The sequence below is a fragment of the Diadema antillarum genome, unplaced genomic scaffold, assembly GCF_040938485.1.
Source record: "Diadema antillarum isolate AM-2024a unplaced genomic scaffold, OU_Dant_1.0 seq00001875_RagTag, whole genome shotgun sequence".
NCBI classification, from domain to species: Eukaryota; Metazoa; Echinodermata; class Echinoidea; order Diadematoida; family Diadematidae; genus Diadema; species Diadema antillarum.
Window position 1 is genome coordinate 498,527 of NW_027272543.1, and position 22,184 is coordinate 520,710.

General features: G+C 39.6%; 1 protein-coding gene across 1 annotated transcript; it reads right to left on the reverse strand.

The window, feature by feature from the left end:
* Positions 1-4,080: 4,080 nt before the first annotated feature.
* On the reverse strand, positions 4,081-19,928 carry LOC139712921 (uncharacterized). The gene is made up of 5 exons (XM_071624702.1): positions 19,890-19,928; positions 19,601-19,728; positions 16,813-16,903; positions 12,431-13,051; positions 4,081-4,137 (listed from the first exon to the last, which is right to left on the reverse strand). Exons 1-5 carry the CDS (start codon positions 19,926-19,928, stop codon positions 4,081-4,083), a joined length of 936 nt encoding a protein of 311 aa, XP_071480803.1.
* Positions 19,929-22,184: the final 2,256 nt, after the last annotated feature.

The window sequence follows — 22,184 nt, forward strand, 5'->3', positions numbered from 1 at the left end:
ATACGAGCTCTTATGCTCAACTAATGAAGACTACGAAGGATGGGAGTTATATGATCAAATTTCCTTTTGCGTGTTACCAGCCTTGCTGCTGAATTTTGTATCCGTTGGAGTCCTTTCAGCTGAGAGTGTGGAACTCCAATGAGCAAACCATTATTATTATCCAAATGACTAAAAATGAACGCATGAACCAGTTTTTCTGTAGTTGCTTTTTCGAGAACATGTCTCAATTTTCCAATCCTGTGTAGACCTATGGCTGCAGATTTGCATATGTTATTGATGTGAGTTTTCATACTAAGATCATCTTGGATAATGACGCCAAGGTCACGTGCATTAGAAATTGGCAGCTTAGGAATATCGCAAACATTGACGATTGTTGCGACACGGATTGTCGCCTCCTGCTCGGGGCGACAATCCGTGACGGGCGTTGGCGGCACGGATTGTCGCCCGCCCTCGAAGCACATTTTGCTGGGTAATATCGTTCTGGACATAATCATTGAAATACTAACACATAACTTACATGGCTACATCCATGCAAACATGCCATGTAAAAAGTCATGGTGAGGTTTTAAGGAAGTGTGTATGTGCGCGTGCAAATGATAATTTAGTGTCCGTTTGTGCGTGTGTGTGCGTGCGTGTGTGTGTGTGTGTGAGTGTGTGTGTGTGTGTGTGTGATGGGAGAATGTGTTTATTATGCGTATGTGTTTCTTAGCTGCGCGTGGGGAGGGATACCTAGTAAACTGTTGCTGGCATAAACGTTGATATTGATTTTATCAGCAGCTTTGAATTTGATGAGTTTGTTTGGCAGATTTGTACTAGGTGTTTCAAAAAACATTTCCCACTTTTGATCATAAATATTTCAAATACTATTCATTCGATAAAACTGTCATTGATATGAGTAATAGCTGGATAGTGTACAATTTGGTTGAAGGTGATTTGCATGTGAAAGCATAAATCAATTACGTTAAATCTAAGATTGATTTTGAAGTAAGGTTTCAGATTTTGGTCAAATTTTAACCCCCTGTACAAAAATTGAACTTCGCACAGGAACCAATGATGTGTATGTGAGTGTGTGCTGACAATGGCCCTGAACAATGGACATGCCTGAACCACCTGTTGACTAGGCGTCAGTCTGGCGCTCCCTGGCACATGAATGCTTAATCAATAATTCATGTGAATTGCCCTGGGCACTGCTAGTCTGAATTCATGCACGGTAAAGTGCTTGCAAACACGACATTTCATTCCAGTTGGCAATCATTTTCAAATTTTGCTTCACATATCACTAAATTTGGGATATAGATAAGCATAAATGATCTAAAGTTCCTCATTTTAATACAACTGTCTACTAATTAAATAGTCTGACAAATTTTTCGCTTTTTCGATAAAAAGAGATCATTTTTGGTAAAGAGTTCAGCAGCATTTATCATTGGGGCGATTTGTTTCAGAGTAGATTTATTTAAGGCTCCATATACACAAGTGTATATATACTCTAATTGATTTTTCTTTACTTCCTGTCACCATGTTTACGATAGAACAATAGGTATTCATTGTAATTTTGTTTTTCAAAAGTAGGGAGAGCACTGACGCGACTCAACGACAGTATCGACAGGCGTTTGACTTTACCCAGATACTGCCAGAGGCTGAATAAAGACTAGTTGTGATAGTGGAATTTCTCATGAATAAATAATGAACCATTCAAATCCTGGCCATTGTTCAGGACCATTGTCAAGGTGTTAACCACACACTCCCATACACACCCATTGACCCGTGTGCAAAGTGAAATTTTGTACACAGGGTTGAAAATAGAGCAAAGTCTGGAACCTAACTGTGAAATTAATCATGGATTTCATGAAACTTGTTCATGCTTTCATATTTAAACCACCTTCAACCAAATTGTACATTATTCAGCTATCACTCATATCAATGACAGTGTTATCTGATATATATTTTTTGAATTATTAAGAATCAAAAGTGGGAAATGTTTTTTGAAACACCTAGTATATGAATTCGGAGTGGAGCTTGCGTGCGGGCGGATGCTGCTTTTCTGCATACGGTCCATTATGTCTTATTTATCAACATTGGGAAATCGTTTCATCAGGAAGGAATGTGGTATCGGTTCGGGTGTGCCTCGGTATGTGGGAAGGGGGTTACATTAATTTTCGTTATTGCAAAAGTTTGTTATTCTGAAGGCTCATTCGTCCGAACGCTCAGGAGGGGGTGGTCGGGTTTTTTTATGACTGATTTCATTCTAGATTTGTGTAATGTATTTGTGTTTTTTTTATGTATATGCCCTTGTAAGTAAGAAGGTGTTCCGTGTTACATGATCCAAACCAATATATTCAAGGAATATAGTTTTGGTAGGGCCATACATGTCAAAACTTTCTCGTGAAGAAATTATTAGTAGGAATGGTCTATAATCGAGTTATCTATGTTGATGTGAGATTATTTGTGGTATAAATTGACAAATGGATTTGTTTGTGTTTCGAATTGCCATTTGAAATTTTTTTTTGTTCATGTTACACCCAAAATGGATCGATTTATGAATGATTTGAATGAAATCAATAAATATCAAGGAAAAAAATTGTTGAGTTGGTTTATTTGCATTATGAGGATTTGTTTGAGTGTTTGTTGGTGTTTGTTTGTATTACGTATGTATTAGCGGTGTGCAATGGCAGTTCGTTCGTGCTAAAATCAACTAACGATTGACAATTTTTTTACGGCGTGTGGAAATTATTCGCTCATGCATACAGCATGCCAGACCTATTCTGGGACAAAGAATAGTGGTATGGACGTTCTAGTTAATAAGACTGATGGAAGAAAATGACTGCAGTGAAAAATGAACAAAGACAAATAACATTTGGGGAGGGTACCTCCCTCGTATGTATTTTCTCTCCGTCTCTCTCTCTCGCCTAGCCCGCCTCACCCGCTGATATTGGTTGACACACCCATACTATTTTTAGATCAACGCTGGTGTGAATTCTTTAAACATGTGCTCATACACTCTGAAGGCGTTTGTATTGCCACAGTAGCGCCACTATATTCCACATACACACGCAAGCATACAGGCACACGTATACACACAGACAAACAAACCACTACCACTATACAACCACCACACATGCACAGTTCCTACATTTGTATTGTTATACTCCAAACACACACACATATACACACACACACACAACAAATCATTGACGGGGCGACAAATCCGTGTCGCAACAAATTTTTTGCCAACACGGATTGTCGCCTTCGAGGTCAAAAACTGGAAACTGCACAAGCGTCACGGATTGTCGCCAGGCGACAATCCGTGACGATAACAAATAGTAACAAGAGAATAAAATATCTTCTGCCTATTATGTGCCAGAATTTGAATATGGTACAACGTTCCGTATTCCTCCTGTCTCCGTATTACAGATCGGAACTCACAGCCATCGTAATGGCCTTGGAATGGTTAGAAATTAAACCACATGTAAAACTTCTGTGTTCATTTTTACTGATTCCTTTCCCGCATTACAGGCAATAGAACATCGAGATTTTTCTCCTGTTGTCTTCGAAATGTTGTGTAAAGTTACACATTAGTACAAAAAAGGAACCAATTTTTTTTTTTTTTTTGAGTGGGTTCCTTCCTATTCTGATATTTTAGATAACGAGAGAGCCGATACTCTTGCCAAATCAAGACTCATACACCAACAAATTGACCTTCAAGTTTCTTTACACGGCGGCAGAGCTACGCAGTTAGATGCTGAATTTTTACAACCGGGTCTGCGAGACCCGGAAAAACTCACAGCATGGTTGGCATCTTTATACTATTCAGCCTACACATAAACATAATACCCTGTAAGAAATTTAAAACCTTCTGTAAAAGTAGAAAAGACGAATGTGTGTTGCATCGATTACGGTTTGGAGAATTTAGGCTTAATCATTGTTTGTTTCAAGTAGGAAAACATGACTATGGACAACGTGATATTTTCGGAGAACAAGATGCCACCTCTGATGTTCTATTGTTTTGCAAAAAAATACTCCCACGAACGATTTTTTTTTTTAATGCAACGGCTTAAAGATTTCACATCAAAAGATGTCACATTACAATATCTGCTTCAAGATGATGAGCTCCGCCAGGAATGTGTCCTTGGGCCTAACCTACATGAAATCCACAGACATATATGCCAGAATGAGTTTAGCGTTAATGAAATATATACTCATTAGAGTGACTGTACCAAGTCTCTAACGACCAATTATTCTTCTCCTCTTATCCCCCCTCCCTCACGATCTTCTTGTTTCTATCTAGTGGGAAGAGATATTTGTCATTAAATCAGGAGAATCCGATTCTGGATAATGCAACTTTTGCACCCTTGAGGGTTTTGAGGTATTCAAGATGGCCGCCAAAATGGCCTCCAAAAACTGAAATTTCCATGTATTTCCTTCTAAATGGTGAAAATTTGAAGACAGTTGATGGTTTAACCCGATTTCGAGGGTGCTGAATCCGGATCTGGATCATGCAATTCTTGTATCTTTAAGAGTTGTGAGATATTCAAGATGGCCGCCGAAAACAGAATTTTCCATGTATTCCCTTCTAAATAGTGAAAAAAATTGAAAACAATTGATGGTTTTCTCTTTTTCAGTGGTGCTGAATCCGAATCTGGATGATGTAACTCTTGCATCCTTGAGAGTTTTGGGATATTCAAGATGGCCGCCAAGATGGCCGCCACAAACGGAAATTTCCATGTATTTCCTTGTAAATGGTGAAAAATCGAAAGCAATTGATGTTTAACCCTATTTTGAGAGTGATGAATCCCAATATGAATGATGCACCTCTTGCATTCTTAAGACTTTTGAGATAATCAAGATGGCGGGCAAAATGGGCACCAAAACCAGAAATCAGTGTTTCCATGTATTTCCTTGTAAATGGTGAAAAATTTGAAACAATTGATGGTTTCATCCTATTTGAGGGACATGGTTTTGATTCGGCATCCTGTTTCGAGGATGTCGAATCGAAATCCAGATGATGCATCTCTTGCATTCTTGAGGGTTTTGAGATATTAAAGATGGCCGCCAAAAATAAATGTCCCCCCAAAACAGGAATTCCCCTTTGTTTTCCCATATTTCTAGGATTCTGAATTCGGATCTGCAGAATACAATTCCTGCATCCTTTAGGGTTTTGAGATATCAGAGATGGCCACCAAAATGGCCACCCAAAACGGAAATTCTCCTTTTGTTTCCTTCTAAAGGGTAGAAATAAAAACAAAAAAGCAACAAAACAAACAAAAAAAAACAACTAGATGGTTTTACCCTATTTTGAGGATGCCACGTTCGAATCTGCAGAATACATCTTTTGCATTCCCTGAAACCATTCCCTGAAAAGGGCGACAAATTGTGCAGGGAGCTGACGGCACAATTTGTCGCCCCTGCACAATTTGCCGCCTGGCGACAATTTGTGCAGAGGGCTGACGGCACAAATTGTCGCCTGCCCTCCAAACACATTAGAGGGTAATATCATTCTTGACATAGGCATTGGAATACCAACATATAACTTACATGACTACATCCATGCAAACAAGTGTATGGTGTGTGTGTGTGTATGTGTGTGTGTGTATGTATGTGAGGGGAGAGGAGAGGAGTGGATGGATGGGGTGTAGGTAAGAGGGACGGCTGTGAATGTGTGTGTTTATGTGTGTGTAGTGGGTGGATGATGGGCGAGTGTAAGGGAAATGGGTGTGTGTGCGTGTTTATGTGTGTGGGTTCGCGCGCATGTGTGTGCGTACGTGGGGGATGTCTGTACGTGTATGTGTACGTGTATAAAAAATGTGTGTGTGTGTTTGTGTATGGTGTTATGAGGCATAATAAAAACGTGCCATTAAAAATTAAATAATGACCCCTGCCTGTGACCTTTGACCTTGAGGTGACTCCATGTTTGGTAAAATGTGAAACTTTGTGTAACCGCCCTTCCCTTCATGAAGCCCTCGGTACAGAGTAATTCAAGTTTTTGTAGCGTTAAAGACAGACGACAAACGGACGACGGACAGACAACGGACGGACAGACGTCGCAGGTGATTCCTTTCTCTCCCCTCACCTCCGGTGGACTCATAAAACACAAACAAAAAGATGCACAAACATTCATACACACATACATACATGCATACATACAGACATCCATGTAGGTCCTATACTATAAATACATACGTACATGTACATATTACCATACATACGTCTATACAAGCGCATACATACTATATACAAGCGCACACACACACAGGGAGAGAGAGAGAGAGAGAGAGAGAACCACCACCATGGACCACCAACAGACAGACTCCACCAAACAAGCACACATACACACTATACACTGTACAGGATATGTGAACCCCCTACACATACACACCACACATACACCCGTACAGAAAGACCACGATACTCATTTATTTATTTATTTATTTATTTATTTCTAATCTTTTGTCAGGGTAGTCCATTCACCAATAAATAGTGGTCTTCCATGGAGCCCTGAATAATATTGATGAACACATGTACATTAAATAGCAAAACGTATATACAGAAGATGACATATACAGTGTAGATACATACCAGCATACTGTACATTGCAAAGTAACATAAAAAATACATGCCACACCAAGAGTTCACCAGAATGCCGAAATAACAATTAAAACGCTATTATATAGGAATGACAAAGCCCAGAATGAATTTAGTGTGTTACTTACAAATAGCAACTTTGCTTAAACAATCTCTTAAATGAGTACATGGAAGAAGCTGATCTAATTGAATGATCTAGCCTGTTCCATTCAAGTACAGAGGATACGATTGGGCTGCACTTGTGACAATCAGAGCGAAATCTTGGCACACGTAGATTTCTACTGTCTATTAGTCTTGTATGATGTTCATGTACATCACTAGGCTTAACTAAGTGCACCTGAAGGTACGAAGGTGCTAAGTTATGGACGCATTTATCATCATAACGCGGCTGAAATCAAAACGTTTGTCTAGTGTCATCCATTTAAGACTTTTGAATAAATCAGCCGACGGTGTGTCATATGTTTTGTCCAAAATTATTCTTGCTGCCCTCTTTTGAATTTTTTCTAGCTTAGTTGTATGGGATTGAAATCTGTTTGACCAAACAACAGAACAGTAATCAAATTGTGGTAAGACTAGACTATTATAAAGTAATTTTAGGGATTGTTGGGGCAAAAAGGCCTTCGCTCTCTTTATCATGCAGACACTTTTTTTGGGTACGTTTACATACATTTTCGATTTGTTTAGACCATTTCAGTTCTTCATCTATTAAAACACCTAAACATTTAGTGAACTGAACTCTTTTAATCCGACTACCATCTAATGAAACACTGAAATTTTCAATTTTCCCGAGATTAGCACGGGAGCCGATAATCATGACAGAAGTTTTGTCAGTGTTAAGGACGAGCCGATTTTTCTTAATCCACCCCATTACTTTATTTAGTGCAACAGTTATCTTTTCTTCTAAAACTGTTGCGTCATTAGCACTGACAGTGAGGGTCGTATCGTCAGCGTACATATCTATAACACCTTCTGAAGTGCACTCGGGTAGACTGTTGACATAAATTGAAAATAAAAGGGGACCAAGTATTGACCCTTGAGATACACCCAATTTAATAGTTGAAGGGTGGGACTTGGCTCCTTTGAATTGCGTCACTTGCTGTCTGTCACTTAAATAGGATTTGAACCAATCTACAGTCGTCTTGCTACACCCTATACACTCTAATTTATGTAAAAGTAGGTCATGATCTACAGTGTCAAATGCCTTCAGAAGATCTATGAAGGCAACTCCAGAAATTTGATTATTATCTGTATTCAAAGACCACTGATTCACAAGTTTTGCAAGAGCAGTTGATGTGGAATGAAATGGTCTAAAACCAGATTGATTAGGGTGTAGTAAATCATTCGCATTCATGAATTCGCTCAGTTGTTGATGTACGGTCCTTTCGATAATTTTACTCACTGTTGGTAAGATGGAGATGGGGCGGTAGTTATTCAACGAAGAAATATCTCCTGCTTTAAATATTGGTACTACCCGAGCCTTTTTCCATTCACGTGGAACAACTCCCGTAGACAGGGATTTGTTAATAATATCGCAAAGAGATTCTGCAATAACATTCTTTGTCATCTTTAAAAGTTTGCAGCCGATGTGATCTTCTCCGGTTGCTTTATCTATGCCAAGAAGCTCGATCTGTCTCAATACAAAATCTCTCGTTATCATACTTAAATTGAATTGAGAATGAGATGGAACAAAGCCTTTGTCCTCATCTGATATCATTTGAGAAGTATTTCTCTGCAGGTCTTTTGTAATTTTAGTAGCATTAGATATGAACAAATTGTTGAATGCTTCAGCAATACTTGCGTTGTCCGATACTTCTGCATCATCAACCTTTATGGTATTGGGAGAAATGGGTGATGATTTAGGCGCAAGTTCCCTCAAGCTCTTCCACATTTTCTTACTGTTGTTGCGATTTTGTAAAATTTGGTCAGTGTTATACTGTTTTTTCTTATTCCCATGAGATGAGTAACTTTGTTTTTTAGATATTTATAGGTATTCCAAAGATCATCACTATTGTTAGTTTTAGCAGCTTTGAGAACTTTATCACGTTCCGTCATGAGCTTAACAATCTCATCAGATATCCATGGACATGCATGTTTTCTTATCCGCTTTTTGCGCAAAGGTATGTGCTTGTTGATAACATCATTGAAAAGAGTCAACCACATATCCCACACATCATCAACGTCGTCTATATCTTTCATGACCTGCCACGGAGCACTTCTCAAATCACTATAAAATTCCTCCTCATTAAGATTTTTGAATGAGCGAAATTCCGCACATTCAGATTTTTGATGGATCTTTGCACTGAAGTCCCGAATAGCATATACCAAATAATGATCACTAATGCTAGTCTCAAATATTCCCCATTCACTGTAAAGTTCTTTGTCTGATACAAATGTCAAATCAATTAAAGTAGAAGCAGTATTTGTAACTCTTGTGGCAGTATCAATTAACTGGCTTAGTCCGTACATATTTGTATAAAACATAACTTTTTCGGCATTCACATCATGTTGGTGTGGCATATAATTACATTGAAAATTACATTGAAATCACCTAATATAATACAACTCATATGTTCCGAGAGAGCAGAGTCCAAAGTCCTGTCTAATTCGTCAAAGAAATCAATGTGAGAATTCGGAGGTCTGTAAAATTCCCCTACAAGGATGGAAGGCTTATTTGGATAATGCAATTCAAACCAAAGGCATTCTAAAGTAGATGAATTCAAATCGTCTTTTATTTGATAGTTGAATCTTTTGGAAATAGTCAACTTCGGATACCTCGACGTCGGATAAGCCGAATATCACTTACCTCGGGGGCAAAATTGAAAGTCCCGATTGTTCCTATGGAGTTTCCGTGTATTAAAATTCGCGTAGCTCGAAGAAAATAACTCGAAGTTCGGTTACCTCGAAGTGAAATCTACAGTCCCGATCTTAATTAACTTATTGTTTTTCCCAGCATGTAGCTCGAATCGAAATTGCAAACATCACTCAGCATCTCTGATTAAGCGCGCGTGGACAGCGAAGAAGACATGTCACAAATCTTTTCACACTCGACTGTAAATATTCCCGACCAGGACAATCGCGCGCCCTAAGAATACCCGGTACACAGCTGACAAGAAAAATCCCCATCACCTACCTACATACGTACACGGTATGCACATAGCACCCTTGCCAATGGAGTGCTTACGATTGCACTACGCTCTGCCCCATCATCTTCTTTTCTTTAACCACTGTGTTTTAATTCTTGGTCATGATAGTCATACCGTGCGCGTAGATTTCCTAACCGTCGTGGCGCACCTGCGTAAGTGTTGACAGTTATATCTTTGGCATTAATCACGGTCCACTGTCCAAACATCAATCTCCTGCGTAGTGCCATTTTTTTAAAACTGTTTTTTTGCCTTTCACGAAGTATGTTTCATTTATTCCCTGAAAACGCAAGCACTGATTTTTTTTTTTTCAGCCATGCGATTATGAAAATATTGTGGAATATGATGTGGAAGTATAGGCCGAGGATAATAAAGAATAGAATAGACAGGGCCCCACACTTAATTTTATCGGGCCACCAGTATCACTGATTTTTATTTTTTGGTGGTCGAATTTACTCGAAATTAAAATCTGGCGACACACAAAAAAAATGGAGAAAAAACATTAGAAATGAAATTAAATGAAAAACGTGGGAGCATTTGCCGACATTTGTTAGCATCTGACATTTGTTTTAGCATTGTAAAGAGCCGAAAGTTACCGTTATTCATTTCTTATTGTAAAAGCAATCATCTAACATTTATTAGTCTGTTAGCACCTTGCGGAGCCGAATATTACCGTTAATCATCTTGAAATGTAAAAGCAAACAACCGACATTCATTTCAGCATCTTACGGAGCTGAATGCTATCCTTATCCATTTCCAAACGTGAAAGCAAACATCCGCTATTTGTTTCAGCATCTATATCTGAGCAGATTAATGCCTTTAATCATTTCCAAATGTAAAAGCAACAATCTGTCATTTATTTTTGCATCGTATGAAGCAGAATATTACCGTTATTCATTTCAAACACACGACATTTATTTTATCATTGTACGGAGCCGAATGTTACTGCTGTCCACTTCCGAAAGTGAAATGAATCATTCTGACAATTTTTTTATCATCGTACGGAGCCGAATGTTACTGTTTTTCATTTTTGAACGTCGAAGCTGACATCAGTCGTTTATTTTACCATCGAACGTAGCTGAATGTTACTGTTATTCATTTCGAAATGTTATAGCAAATATCCAATATTTTTTTGGCATCATATGGGGCAGAATGTTACTGCTATTCACTTCCAAACATGCCAAACGTAAAATCAATCATTCGAGATGTACCAGGTATTTTAGCATCTTCTGAATGTAATTGCCATTTACTTTCAAACGTAAAAGCAAACATCCAGCATTTACTTTATCATCGTAAGGAGTTGAATGTTATTGTTACTCATTTCCGAACGTCAAAGCAAACATCAAACATTAATTTTACCGTTGAACGCAGCTAAATGTTACTGTTATTCATTTCGAAATTTAAAAGCAAACATCAGACGGTTATTTTAGCATTGTGTATGGAGCAGAATATTACTGCAACTTCCGAACATAAAAGCGATCATCGGACATTTATTTTAGCATCTTCCGGAGCCAAATGTTATTGCTATTTCCTTTCGAAAGTATAAGGAAACATCCGACACTTATCTAACCATCGTACGGAGTTGAATATTGTTTTTCATTTCCGAACGTCAAAGCAAATATTCGACATATATTTCAGAGTCTTCCGGAGCCGAATGTTATCCTTATTCATTTCCGAACGCAAAATCAAATATCTGACATTAGTTTTAGCACCATACGGAGCTGAGTCTTATCGTTTTTCATTTCCAAAAGTATGAGCAAACATCCGACATTTATTTTAGTATCTTACGGAGCCGATTGTTACCGCTGTTCATTGTCAAAAGTAAAGGCAAACATCCGACTTTTTTTGGTGGCGCGATAGGGCCACCAAAATCTTCATTTCTGATATTTTGATTTCAATTCCGATTTTCGTTCAATTCATTCATATAAAAGTCGATTCAATTCCAATTGACAAGCATGCAAACAATCGGTAGGCACTATAACAGATACCATGTTGAACATCGATAAACGTCGGATAAGTCGAAGAAAATTCGATGTACGTACGCATACCTCGAATTTCGCGTACCTCGAATTTCGCATACCTCGAACCATTTTCTTCAGTCCCGACGAATTCGAGGTATCCGAAGTTGACTGTATAAACTGCCACACCGCCACCATGTCTTGTACGGTTTATACGTAATAGGACATAATCATCGATGTGCAATTCAGAATCATCAATCATGGAATCACAAAATGTCTCATTCAAACCAATGACATCAAGTGATGTATGTCTCAGAAGTAATCTAAGTTCATCAATTTTAGAAATTAAACTACGAATATTCAAATGGGCAAATTTTAGACCCCTCTTTCTGAGTGGAGGAATTGTACCATCTATCAAATTATTAATTTTACTTTTGATTTGTTCAAGTGGTCGCTCCTGAAGAGCATTTTGTGCTTCGCCAGTGTTAACATTATCATTGCAATTCAAATTTTCGGTACAAACTTTCAAAGCACTGTTAGAAATTGGTTGTGATTTTGACTTCAATAAACGAGAACCCGCACGATGTTCACCGAAGTTAGAGCGGGAGGTTAACAGCATGTTGCCTTTACGAGACGTAGATGCTCGTGCCACCCCTGTTGAGCTTTTGTCAGTGGAAGCCACGGGTGGGTGAGGGTCGATTTCAGCCGCCCTCGAGGTGGAATCATCCTGAAATTCCGCGTTGAGGATCCCACCACTTCAGCATACGATCTCTGTTGAGAAGATGCAGTGGGTTGCTCTCTGGGTCGCCTGATGAAATTTCGCATATTCGAAGCAAGAACAGCTTGCCCAGCCTTGTTGATGTGAACCCCATCTCGCCCAAGATGCCTATCACCGATGCTGCTGTTGTCAATGAAACCCCAGCTCCGTTCACGGGCAGCGGTATGCAGACGCTCATTCACCCTATCGACGAGGCGCCTCTGATGAGCTGATTCCCATCTACGATGCACGATACTAGATAAGGCAACTTCACATCCTTCATTTGAAATCCCGTCTGCTAAGGCTGTGATGTCATCTGCGGTGGATGTACTTCCATTGCCATGCGAAACGTTGTTTGACCCGATATGTAGAATGACGTCTCCTTTCGCCTTTACACCCTCGGTAACCTTCTTGGCGGAGATATCTGCCACCTTCGCACCCGGGTGTGGATGGCAGAACACTTTGCGTCTTCGGCTCAGAAGACGGCCGTCGATGTGCTTTATCATAGAGTCCCCTACGATGACAACATCCGGTAACTCAGTGACATGGCGTTGTCTATTGTCTTCCGGGCACTCACTTACCTGGCCGCTATTTGGTATTGACGCCGAGGTAGCAGCCTCACGAAGCACAGAGACATCCAAGCGTCTTTGGCAATGACTTTCTCGGTACTGCTTTAGTTGTTCGCTTGTCGACAATTCGTTAGAAGACTTACTACATTCGTACTTCCAAGGATGACTTCAGGTCGCTTAGATAGATAGCGGAGATGGTGCCTTTCACGATACTCTTTGATTTGGTCGCTTGTTGACATCACAGGAGAAGGCCCAGGTAGATCGTCGTGCTTTTCCGCGAGGACATCGAATGGATTCTGTGTCGGGATGGTGTAGGTAGTTTTGTCCGTGTTGTGTCCCTCATCATGCCCAGGGAGACGCACTTTGGAAACGGTTCCCACTATTTTGGGAAATTTAATTTCTCCTCTGCCAGCTCATTCTCTCTCATTATTAACTCTTGCGATAGCTTCGAGTTTGTTGAGTCTTATGGATAATTCGCTAACGGCAGATAGTACTTGGCTAAAAAGTTCGTAAAGATCACCGTTGTCCGTACTTGTCTCCTTGTCAATTTGACTGCCATTTGACTCATAACAGACATCATACACACTACACACATACACACTAAACACATACAAACACACACTCACACAAACAGCCAAACACGCAAATGCACACAGACACACGTAATGCACACACACACACACACACACGTATATACACACAGACAAACAAACCACTACCACTATACAATCACCACTCATGCGCACAGATTCCACATATGCTATCATACTCCAAACACACATACACACAGCTATGCGCACACACATACGCACGTCACAAATAATACGCACATACACACCATACACAACACATACCATGCAGCCCCCCCCCCCCCTCCCACACACACATACATTTCACATTACCGGTCATACCGACCCAACCCAACACAGGAACACCCACCTTTGGGTGGGTTCGAAGTGCATACAATTCGAAGTGCATCTTAGCATCTCAAAGACAATGACCGATAACAATTTGCGCAGCTGCGTTTCATTTTACCTGCACAAATTGTCGCCATTGAGGTAAAAAATTGGGAACTGCATGAGCAGCGCAACTTGTCACCAGACGAGAAATTGTGAAGAGGCAAACAATTTGTGCCGTCACTCCCTGCACAAACTGTCGCCCTGTGCTGGGGGCGACAATTTGTGCCGCAACATGGCTGCCAAAATGGCCGGCAAAAATTGAAATTCCCATGTTGCCCCCTACTTCCTTCTCGATGGTGTAAAATTGAATAAAATGGATGGTTTTACCCCATTTTGAGGGTGTTGAATCCCAATTTAGTTGATGAAATTTTTGCATTCCTTAGGGTTTTGAGATGTTCAAGATGACCACCAAAATAATTATCAAAATTGAAATTCCAATATTAATATTTCTTCATGTTGGAAAATTAAAAATAAATTGATGGTCTTGCCCCATTTGAGGGTGCTGAAGGTTTTGAGATATTGATAAAAAATGTCCTGTATAAATGGAAATTCCTTAATATCTTCTTATTAATTGTGAAATATTGTGCTCTAAAGTGGAGGGATTGAACCCAGGGTAAAAGCAATAATTCGTATTTTCAAATTCAGTTAAGTTGAGCGAATTTGTCTAATCAACCAAAAATTAATGTCATCCAAAGTGACTCTCACAATGGTATCATATACTGAGATATTCCGATATGTCTCACATGGAATTTTTACATGCAGGACCTACTGAAAAAAAGAAGAAGATATTGGCATATTGAAGCTGATAATATACGAACAAAAAGACACGACTGAAAATTTTCATAAATTTCATTATGCCAAAATGTTATAAGATAATGCTTTGTGGTCGCCAATAATATGGCTCCAAAGATGTGAAGTTTCTCTACTTCAGCTTTTAATAGAGTAAATATTGTGGCTTGCTGGTATTTGGTGTTGAAACTTGTCTGGTTTTCTTATGAATCTCGCCTCGTATTCATATGAAACTTGTAGCATATTCTCATTACGTCATTAGAAATGGCTGCATCCATGACCCCATACTGCATTATTTTGATATTCATAAGCACTGGACAATCAACTGTCACCTTATGTTGTCGTTTGTTTGTTTATTCGCTTTTTGTTGACGGCACGTTGCCTGTTATTTTTTCATCTGCGCGTAATATTATGTGTTACATGCAATACTGTATATACCGTGTGTCTAAAAAAACCCCCCAAAACTATACACTTTTGAAATGGCTGCCAAATAAGAAATATATGATTCTGGGGGAAAAGGTTTATATGTATGGATAGCTTATGGACTCAACTTTCATATGACACCAAAAAGTCTAAAAATAATTCATGCTTGAATGAGCACTGCTCACTTTTGTAAAGGGTATGAAAATTGGGCTGCGCAGGAATTAGCCTTCCAATTTTGCGAGAGGCGAGTTCGTTGGAACTTACAAAACTGAAGTTGAGATGATAGGTAGGGATTATGTAACATTGAATATTCAATCATGGATTGTCAAAAAAAAAAAAGAATGTCAAAGATGTCAGCTATTTATTCTTCAGGGCCCTGTTTTATCAAGATAAAGTTAGCGTTGATTGTGAAATCAACGCTAACTTTATCCAACTTGAAGTCTGCTATAACTTTAAATCAACTGCAAGTTTCCGTTTTACCAAGAGACTTAATAGTCGATTATAGTTATAGCTCATCACCATGACTTAATTATTGATTTAGTCAAAACTAAAAACACGGGACGAGGCTGGTTTCCGGTACTGTCTGCTTGAAAACAAAACAATACATTAAGCAAAACAAACAACAAAAACATGATTGTTGCCATGGCCACGGATTCGTAGTCTGCTAGTGCGACGCAGTATTATTAGCGCTATACAGTCGCTGAATTATAGAGGTATTAAGTTTGCAACAAAACCGCAAAATACGCCGTTTTGCGTTGTATTGAAAAAAGTAGGTCGATAGATCGGGTGCTGTTCGTTATTCCGAAGGTTCGCTATTCCGAAGGTTCATTATTCCGAAGGGTCGTTAATCCGAAACACGCAAATTCCCTATACCTACAGGTTCGTTAATCCGAAAATGAAAAAGGGTTCGTTAATCCGAAAATTTATGGCGTTATTCCGAAGGTTCGTTATTCCGAAGATTTGTTAATCCGAAAATGAAATTCGGAACAATGACCTTAGGAATAACGAATCTTAGGAATAAAGAGCCTTCGGAATAACGAGCTGTAACCGATAGATCTAGCACATCCCGAGCTCAACGAAAATCTGCGTTCGCGCGTACCGTAAAGATTCCGCACATACTTAGGATTATTAAAACACTCACGTATTCATTGGAATGGATCTAAAAACGTACAGTAACTGACTGTCCAAGGTGAAGGTCTTGTAGGCCTACCACTATGCATTGTTACAAGTCCTGTGTGTTTAAGTGTAGGATTATGGAAACTTGTGAGAGTGTGGTGACTACAGTAGCTTGTTTTTACCTCTACGGCGCAGGGGCTTTGTAAAGAATAGATCGCGAGTCTACATCATCAACATGTCGAAATTCTAGATCGACTTAGACGCTCTAATCAGCAGTACGCCACTACGTGTTACGGTAAGTACAAACGACTCGCTGAACGTTATCTCAAGTTACTGTCGTACTCGGTGCTATATAGAATTAAACTCTTTATTTTCTGTATATGTCTACTGAACTCTTAATTAGTATCTATTGCCGAACTAGCTCTACGTAGGCCTACGCACGTCAGAAATCACTGGTTTCCTCGCATATGGGTTCTTTGGCAAGATATGCATTACACACAGACGCGGTTCCAGTCACAGTACCGTACTCGGGTTACTTGCTTGCTGGCGATAGCTTGATTGGCGGGCGGGCGGCGGGCCGAGGCGCCGGGCACGCAGGCTGGGATTGCGACTGCTGTCGAGGGTGTTTGCGTGCAGCAGTCGCGTAAGCAATGCGTGCCGATCGTGAATTTCATGCAAGGAAAAGACCATAATCACATGAAAGAAACGCAACAAATTGTTAGAGAAAGGTGAGCAGTTAACAGACAAACATTTGTGACAAGACCCCAGCTAGACTAGGAAAGTGTGACAGTCATCTTTCTTCTGTAAATTGCCTTACAATTGAGTCTACCTAGACTGTTTCTACTTAAAGTTGATATTTATCAACTGTTAAGTTAATCATACATTTGGAGCGGTTGAGAAAACTTATGTGTTGATTTTTTAGGAAGTTGGAGTTGATGTCAACTCTGGGTGTCTTGATAAGACGGACTTCAAGTGGATTTGGAAGTTAATAATCATAGATTAAGTGGACTTAGAGTTGATTTGAGAGGTTGATCATAGATTATTTTGACTTAACGTTAAATTTATCTTTTGATAATACAGGGCCCAGGTCAAAAGGCGTTTTCACCTTAGCCCGATGTTTCGAAATAGCGCGCTATTTTCGGACTTGGGAAATTAACCCGATCACGAAATAGCGCGCTATTTGATAATGTGAATACAAATTAGCGCGCTAATTGATCGAGGAAATTTCTCGAGTCAAACTCGGGAAATTTCCGAAATAGCAGGAAAATTAATGCGAACTAGCGCGCTAATTTGCGATCGCGAAAAATATCTCGAGCTTGGATTTTTATCGGGCTGATGTGAAAACGCCTAATGGGTAACACTGAATAATAATTGCATAGCCAGTAGCTGTGACATTCCTTTTTCAACAAAATGTATTTGAATAATGAATTTACATAATCCCCATCTGGTTATACAAATACATTTTGTTGAAAAAGGAATGTCACAGCTACTGGCTACTTATTATTCAGTGTTACCCATTTGGCTTTTTTTACATCAGCCCGATAAAAATCCAAGGTCGAGATATTTTTCGCGATTGAAAATTAGCGCGCTATTTCATTTCCTATTCACATCAGCCCGAACATTATAAATTAGCGCGCTAGTTCGCATTACGGTAATTAACTTGCTATTTCGGAAATTTCCCGAGTTGGACTCGAGAAGTTTTCTCAATCAATTAGCGCGCTAATTTGTGTTCACACAAGGCGTTTTCACATCATCCCTATGTTTCGAAATAGCGCGCTATTTTCGGACTTGGGAACACGAAATAGCGCGCTATTTGATAATGTGAATACAAATTAGCGCGCTAATTGATCGAGAAAATTTCTCGAGTCCAACTCGGGAAATTTCCGAAATAGCAGGATAATTAATGCGAACTAGCGCGCTATTTGATAATGTTCGGGCTGATGTGAATAGGAAATGAAATAGCGCGCTAATTTGTGATCGCGAAAAATATCTCGAGCTTGGATTTTTATCGGGCTGATGTGAAAACGCTTATTATCAAGTAGCGCGCTATTTCGAAACATCGGGCTGATGTGAAAACGCCTATTGACCTGAAGAATAAATAGCTGACATCTTTGACATTCTTCTTTTTTATTGACAATTCATAATTGAATATTCAATGTTACATAATCCCTACCTATCATATCAACTTCAGTTTTGTAAGCTCCAACGAACTTACCTCTCGCAAAATTGGAAGGCTAATTCCTGCGCAGCCTAATTTTCATACCTTTTACAAAAGTGAGCAGTGCTCATTCAGGCATGAATTATTTTTAGACTTTTTGGTGTCATATGAAAGTTGAGTCCATAAGCTATCCATACATATAAACCTTTTCTCCCAGAAACATATACTGTATACCGTGTGTCTCAAAAAAAAAAACCTATACACTTTTGAAATGGCTGCCAAATAAGAAATATATACTGTATACCGTGTGTCTCAAAAAAAAAAAAACTATACACTTTTGAAATGGCTGCCAAATAAGAAATATATATTTATTCATTTATGATATTACATCATATTACATCATATTGCCGAAAAATGAAACATAAGTACAAAATTGACATCAAGACCACCAATATGATACAATTAACCAATTTGAGTGTTCATAGATTAAGATGAATAATGCTGGGCAATCTCAGTAAGCTTCTCTTCATCACTATCACATTATGTTTCGAGATGGACATGTCTTGTCCACTGATTGTTAGTGTTCAAAACTTCTGCATGTAGAGAAAACAGTATGATCTTGCAATTATTCAACTGCATGTGCAGTCTTGCAGGGTTCATTGCTGGAACACCTATATTGTACCATCTCCACTATATCAGGTAGAGCTGGTTTGACAGCAAGTTCAAACTGACAAAAACTACAATATGCGTTCGTTTGTCAGCAGAGTAGAGTTGGGTTTAGATTTTGCCATTTCTATAGAGACGAAAGCCTGAAATCTCTCCGCACAAAAAGGCTAATATTTTGATGGTGCCAGAGAGGCATAACAGCTGCAAAGTTTTCACTGAATTTAAGAGTGATAGTAAGCTAACAGTGCGGACCATAGTGCATACGGAGGAACCTCACGTGTGAAAAAAAATATGTGTATATTACATGTATACATATATATACATAATATATATATATATATATATATATATATACACTGGGGACGGGAAACTTCTCTTCCTTCAACATCACTTTCAACAACACCAGGTAGAAGCGGACACCTTTTTGACCGTCCTGGGGAGACAGTCTTCCTCATCTATTGAGGCGGTCTCACTACAAATTCTCACCTGAGGAAACGGGGAACACTGGGGACGGGAAACTTCTCTTCCTTTTGTCTCTGGTGTTTCAGCGACTCATTCTCTGCCTTCTGATCATTTTGCTGTGCTGTGTACTTTAGCTGCTGCTCGTCCACTCTCTGCAAAGATGCCGGTTTCTTCACGAAATATGAAAAACATTGATGTGGTCAGTTTCCAATCTGACATTTCCAAGTCTCGCATAATGGCTGACTCGGTAGATGATCCCGATGCACTAACTCAAGTCTATGACGCAGAACTTCGTAGAATCTTTGATGAATACGCTCCCATGGAGAAGAAGGACGTTGTTGTGCGACCGCATGCTCCATGGTTCTCACATTCACTTCGTGAAGCAAAGCAAAAGCGAAGAAAGAGTGAGAGAAAGTGGATGAAATCTGGTCTATATGCTCATAAAGAAATCTACCAGGCACTGTGCATAGAATACAACAAACTCCTGTACCACGCAAAGACCGAGTATATCTCAAGTAAGATCAACACCACTGATCAATGCAGTCTTTACCGCATGGTCAAAAGCCTGTCTTGTCCTTCCTCATCGATGGCGCCTGTGCTGCCACATCACCACTTACCGGAGCAATTAGCTAATGACTTTTCAAAGTTTTTTTTATCGGAAGATAGAACGTCTACGGGATAACTGTCATGCTGAGGGGCAAGTTTATGAAGATCTCTCACTTAAATTACCTAGGATGTGTACCGTCACAATGTCTGAATTCGTCTACGTCCCAGAGGATGTTATATCAAACACTCTCAAGACAGCTTCCACTTCCTGGTCAGCACTCGATCCTATACCTACATCATTGCTGAAAAATTGTATGTCCAGTCTGCTGTCCCCCATCACAAAAATTGTCAATGCCAGTCTGCAAACAGGTCGATTTCCTCCTTCTCTGAAGCACTCTTTAGTTCGTCCACATCTGAAAAAAGAGGGACTGCCACATGACGATTTCAGCAGCTATCGGCCTATTTCTAATCTGAGCTTCATTGGAAAATTGATCGAAAAGGCCGCTTGTGCACAGATCAGAGAGTACCTCTGTGAGCAAGACTTAATTCCTTCAATGCAGTCCGCCTATAGGAAAAACTACAGTGTAGAAACAGCCCTCTTGAAAGTTTACAATGAGATCCTGCTGGCCTTAAATTCACACAAGGAAGCCATCCTCGTCCTTCTTGACTATAGTGCTGCATTTGACACCGTGGACCATCCCATCCTAATTCGAAGGCTGGACAAAAGGTATGGGTTCCGTGGAAATGTCCTTGAATGGCTAAAATCCTATCTGAAAGACCGGACACACAGTGTGCAGATTGAAGACGCTACATCTGATATCCACCATGACAGCTGTGGCGTCCCACAAGGTTCAGTTATGGGACCACTGATATTTACGCTTTACAGCTCTCCAATCATCGACATCATCAATGACCACGGCCTTCAACCAATGGTCTACGCAGATGACACACAGATTCTAGTCACTTTCAATCCGGATGATCGAGAGATGTCTGTTCTCAAGCTCAATAAGTGTCTGGCTGACATAAAACGCTGATCTACCAACAATTGCCTTACCTTGAATGACTCAAAGACTGAAGTTATCCATTTCTCCTCCAAGTTTCTTACATCCCCAAGTCCTGTGGCAGTCAGTATTGGTGATGTCAACATTATGCCATCGTCCTGTGTTCGAAGTCTTGGCGTCCTTCTTGACAGCCATCTCACCATGAAGGAACACATCAAGCAGGTCTGCAAGTCTGCTACAGCTGCTCTTCGATGTCTCGGCAAACTACGACCCTACCTCACGAAGAAGATCACTCACACTTTAGTTCACGCTTTTGTTATTAGTAGGTTAGATAATTGTAATAGTTTGTTGATTAATCTTTCCAAATCGGACTGTTATCATCTTCAAAGGATTCAGAACACTGCTGCCCGCATCATTGAAAAGCTCCCCAAGTATAGTGAAATCTCACATACTTTTACTCAACTTCACTGGCTCCACATTGAAAAGCGTCTCATATTTAAGATTCTCCTGTTAGCTAACAAAGTTCAAAATGAAATTAGTCCACAATATCTTAAGGAATTGATTACCTCACCTGTTCCCACACGTAGTCGGAGATCACAACACCAATCCCTTCTCCGCATACCTAAAGTTAATGCAAAGTTTTATGGTGACACGTCTTTTTCAGTTGTTGCCCCAAGATTATGGAATTCACTACCACAACATACCCGTCAGTCAGCTTCACTGGGCTCATTCAAATCTTCTTTGAAGACTTATCTATTTGTGAATTGATATTTTCTTTTCTCTTTGTACATGTATGTGTGTATTGAAAGTAAATTGTTAATTACAGTATGTTTTGTGATGAGATTGTAAAGCGCATAGGGAACATTCATTTGTTATATGCGCTATAAAAATGTCATTATTATTGTTATTATTCCTTCAACATCACTTTCAACAACACCAGGTATTATAGAAGCCGACACCTTTTTGACCGTCCTGGGGAGACAGTCCTCCTGATTTATAGAGGCGGTCCCTAATTGCTCACCACCTGAAAAAGGTCGTGAGTTCAGTCTAACCCCCACACC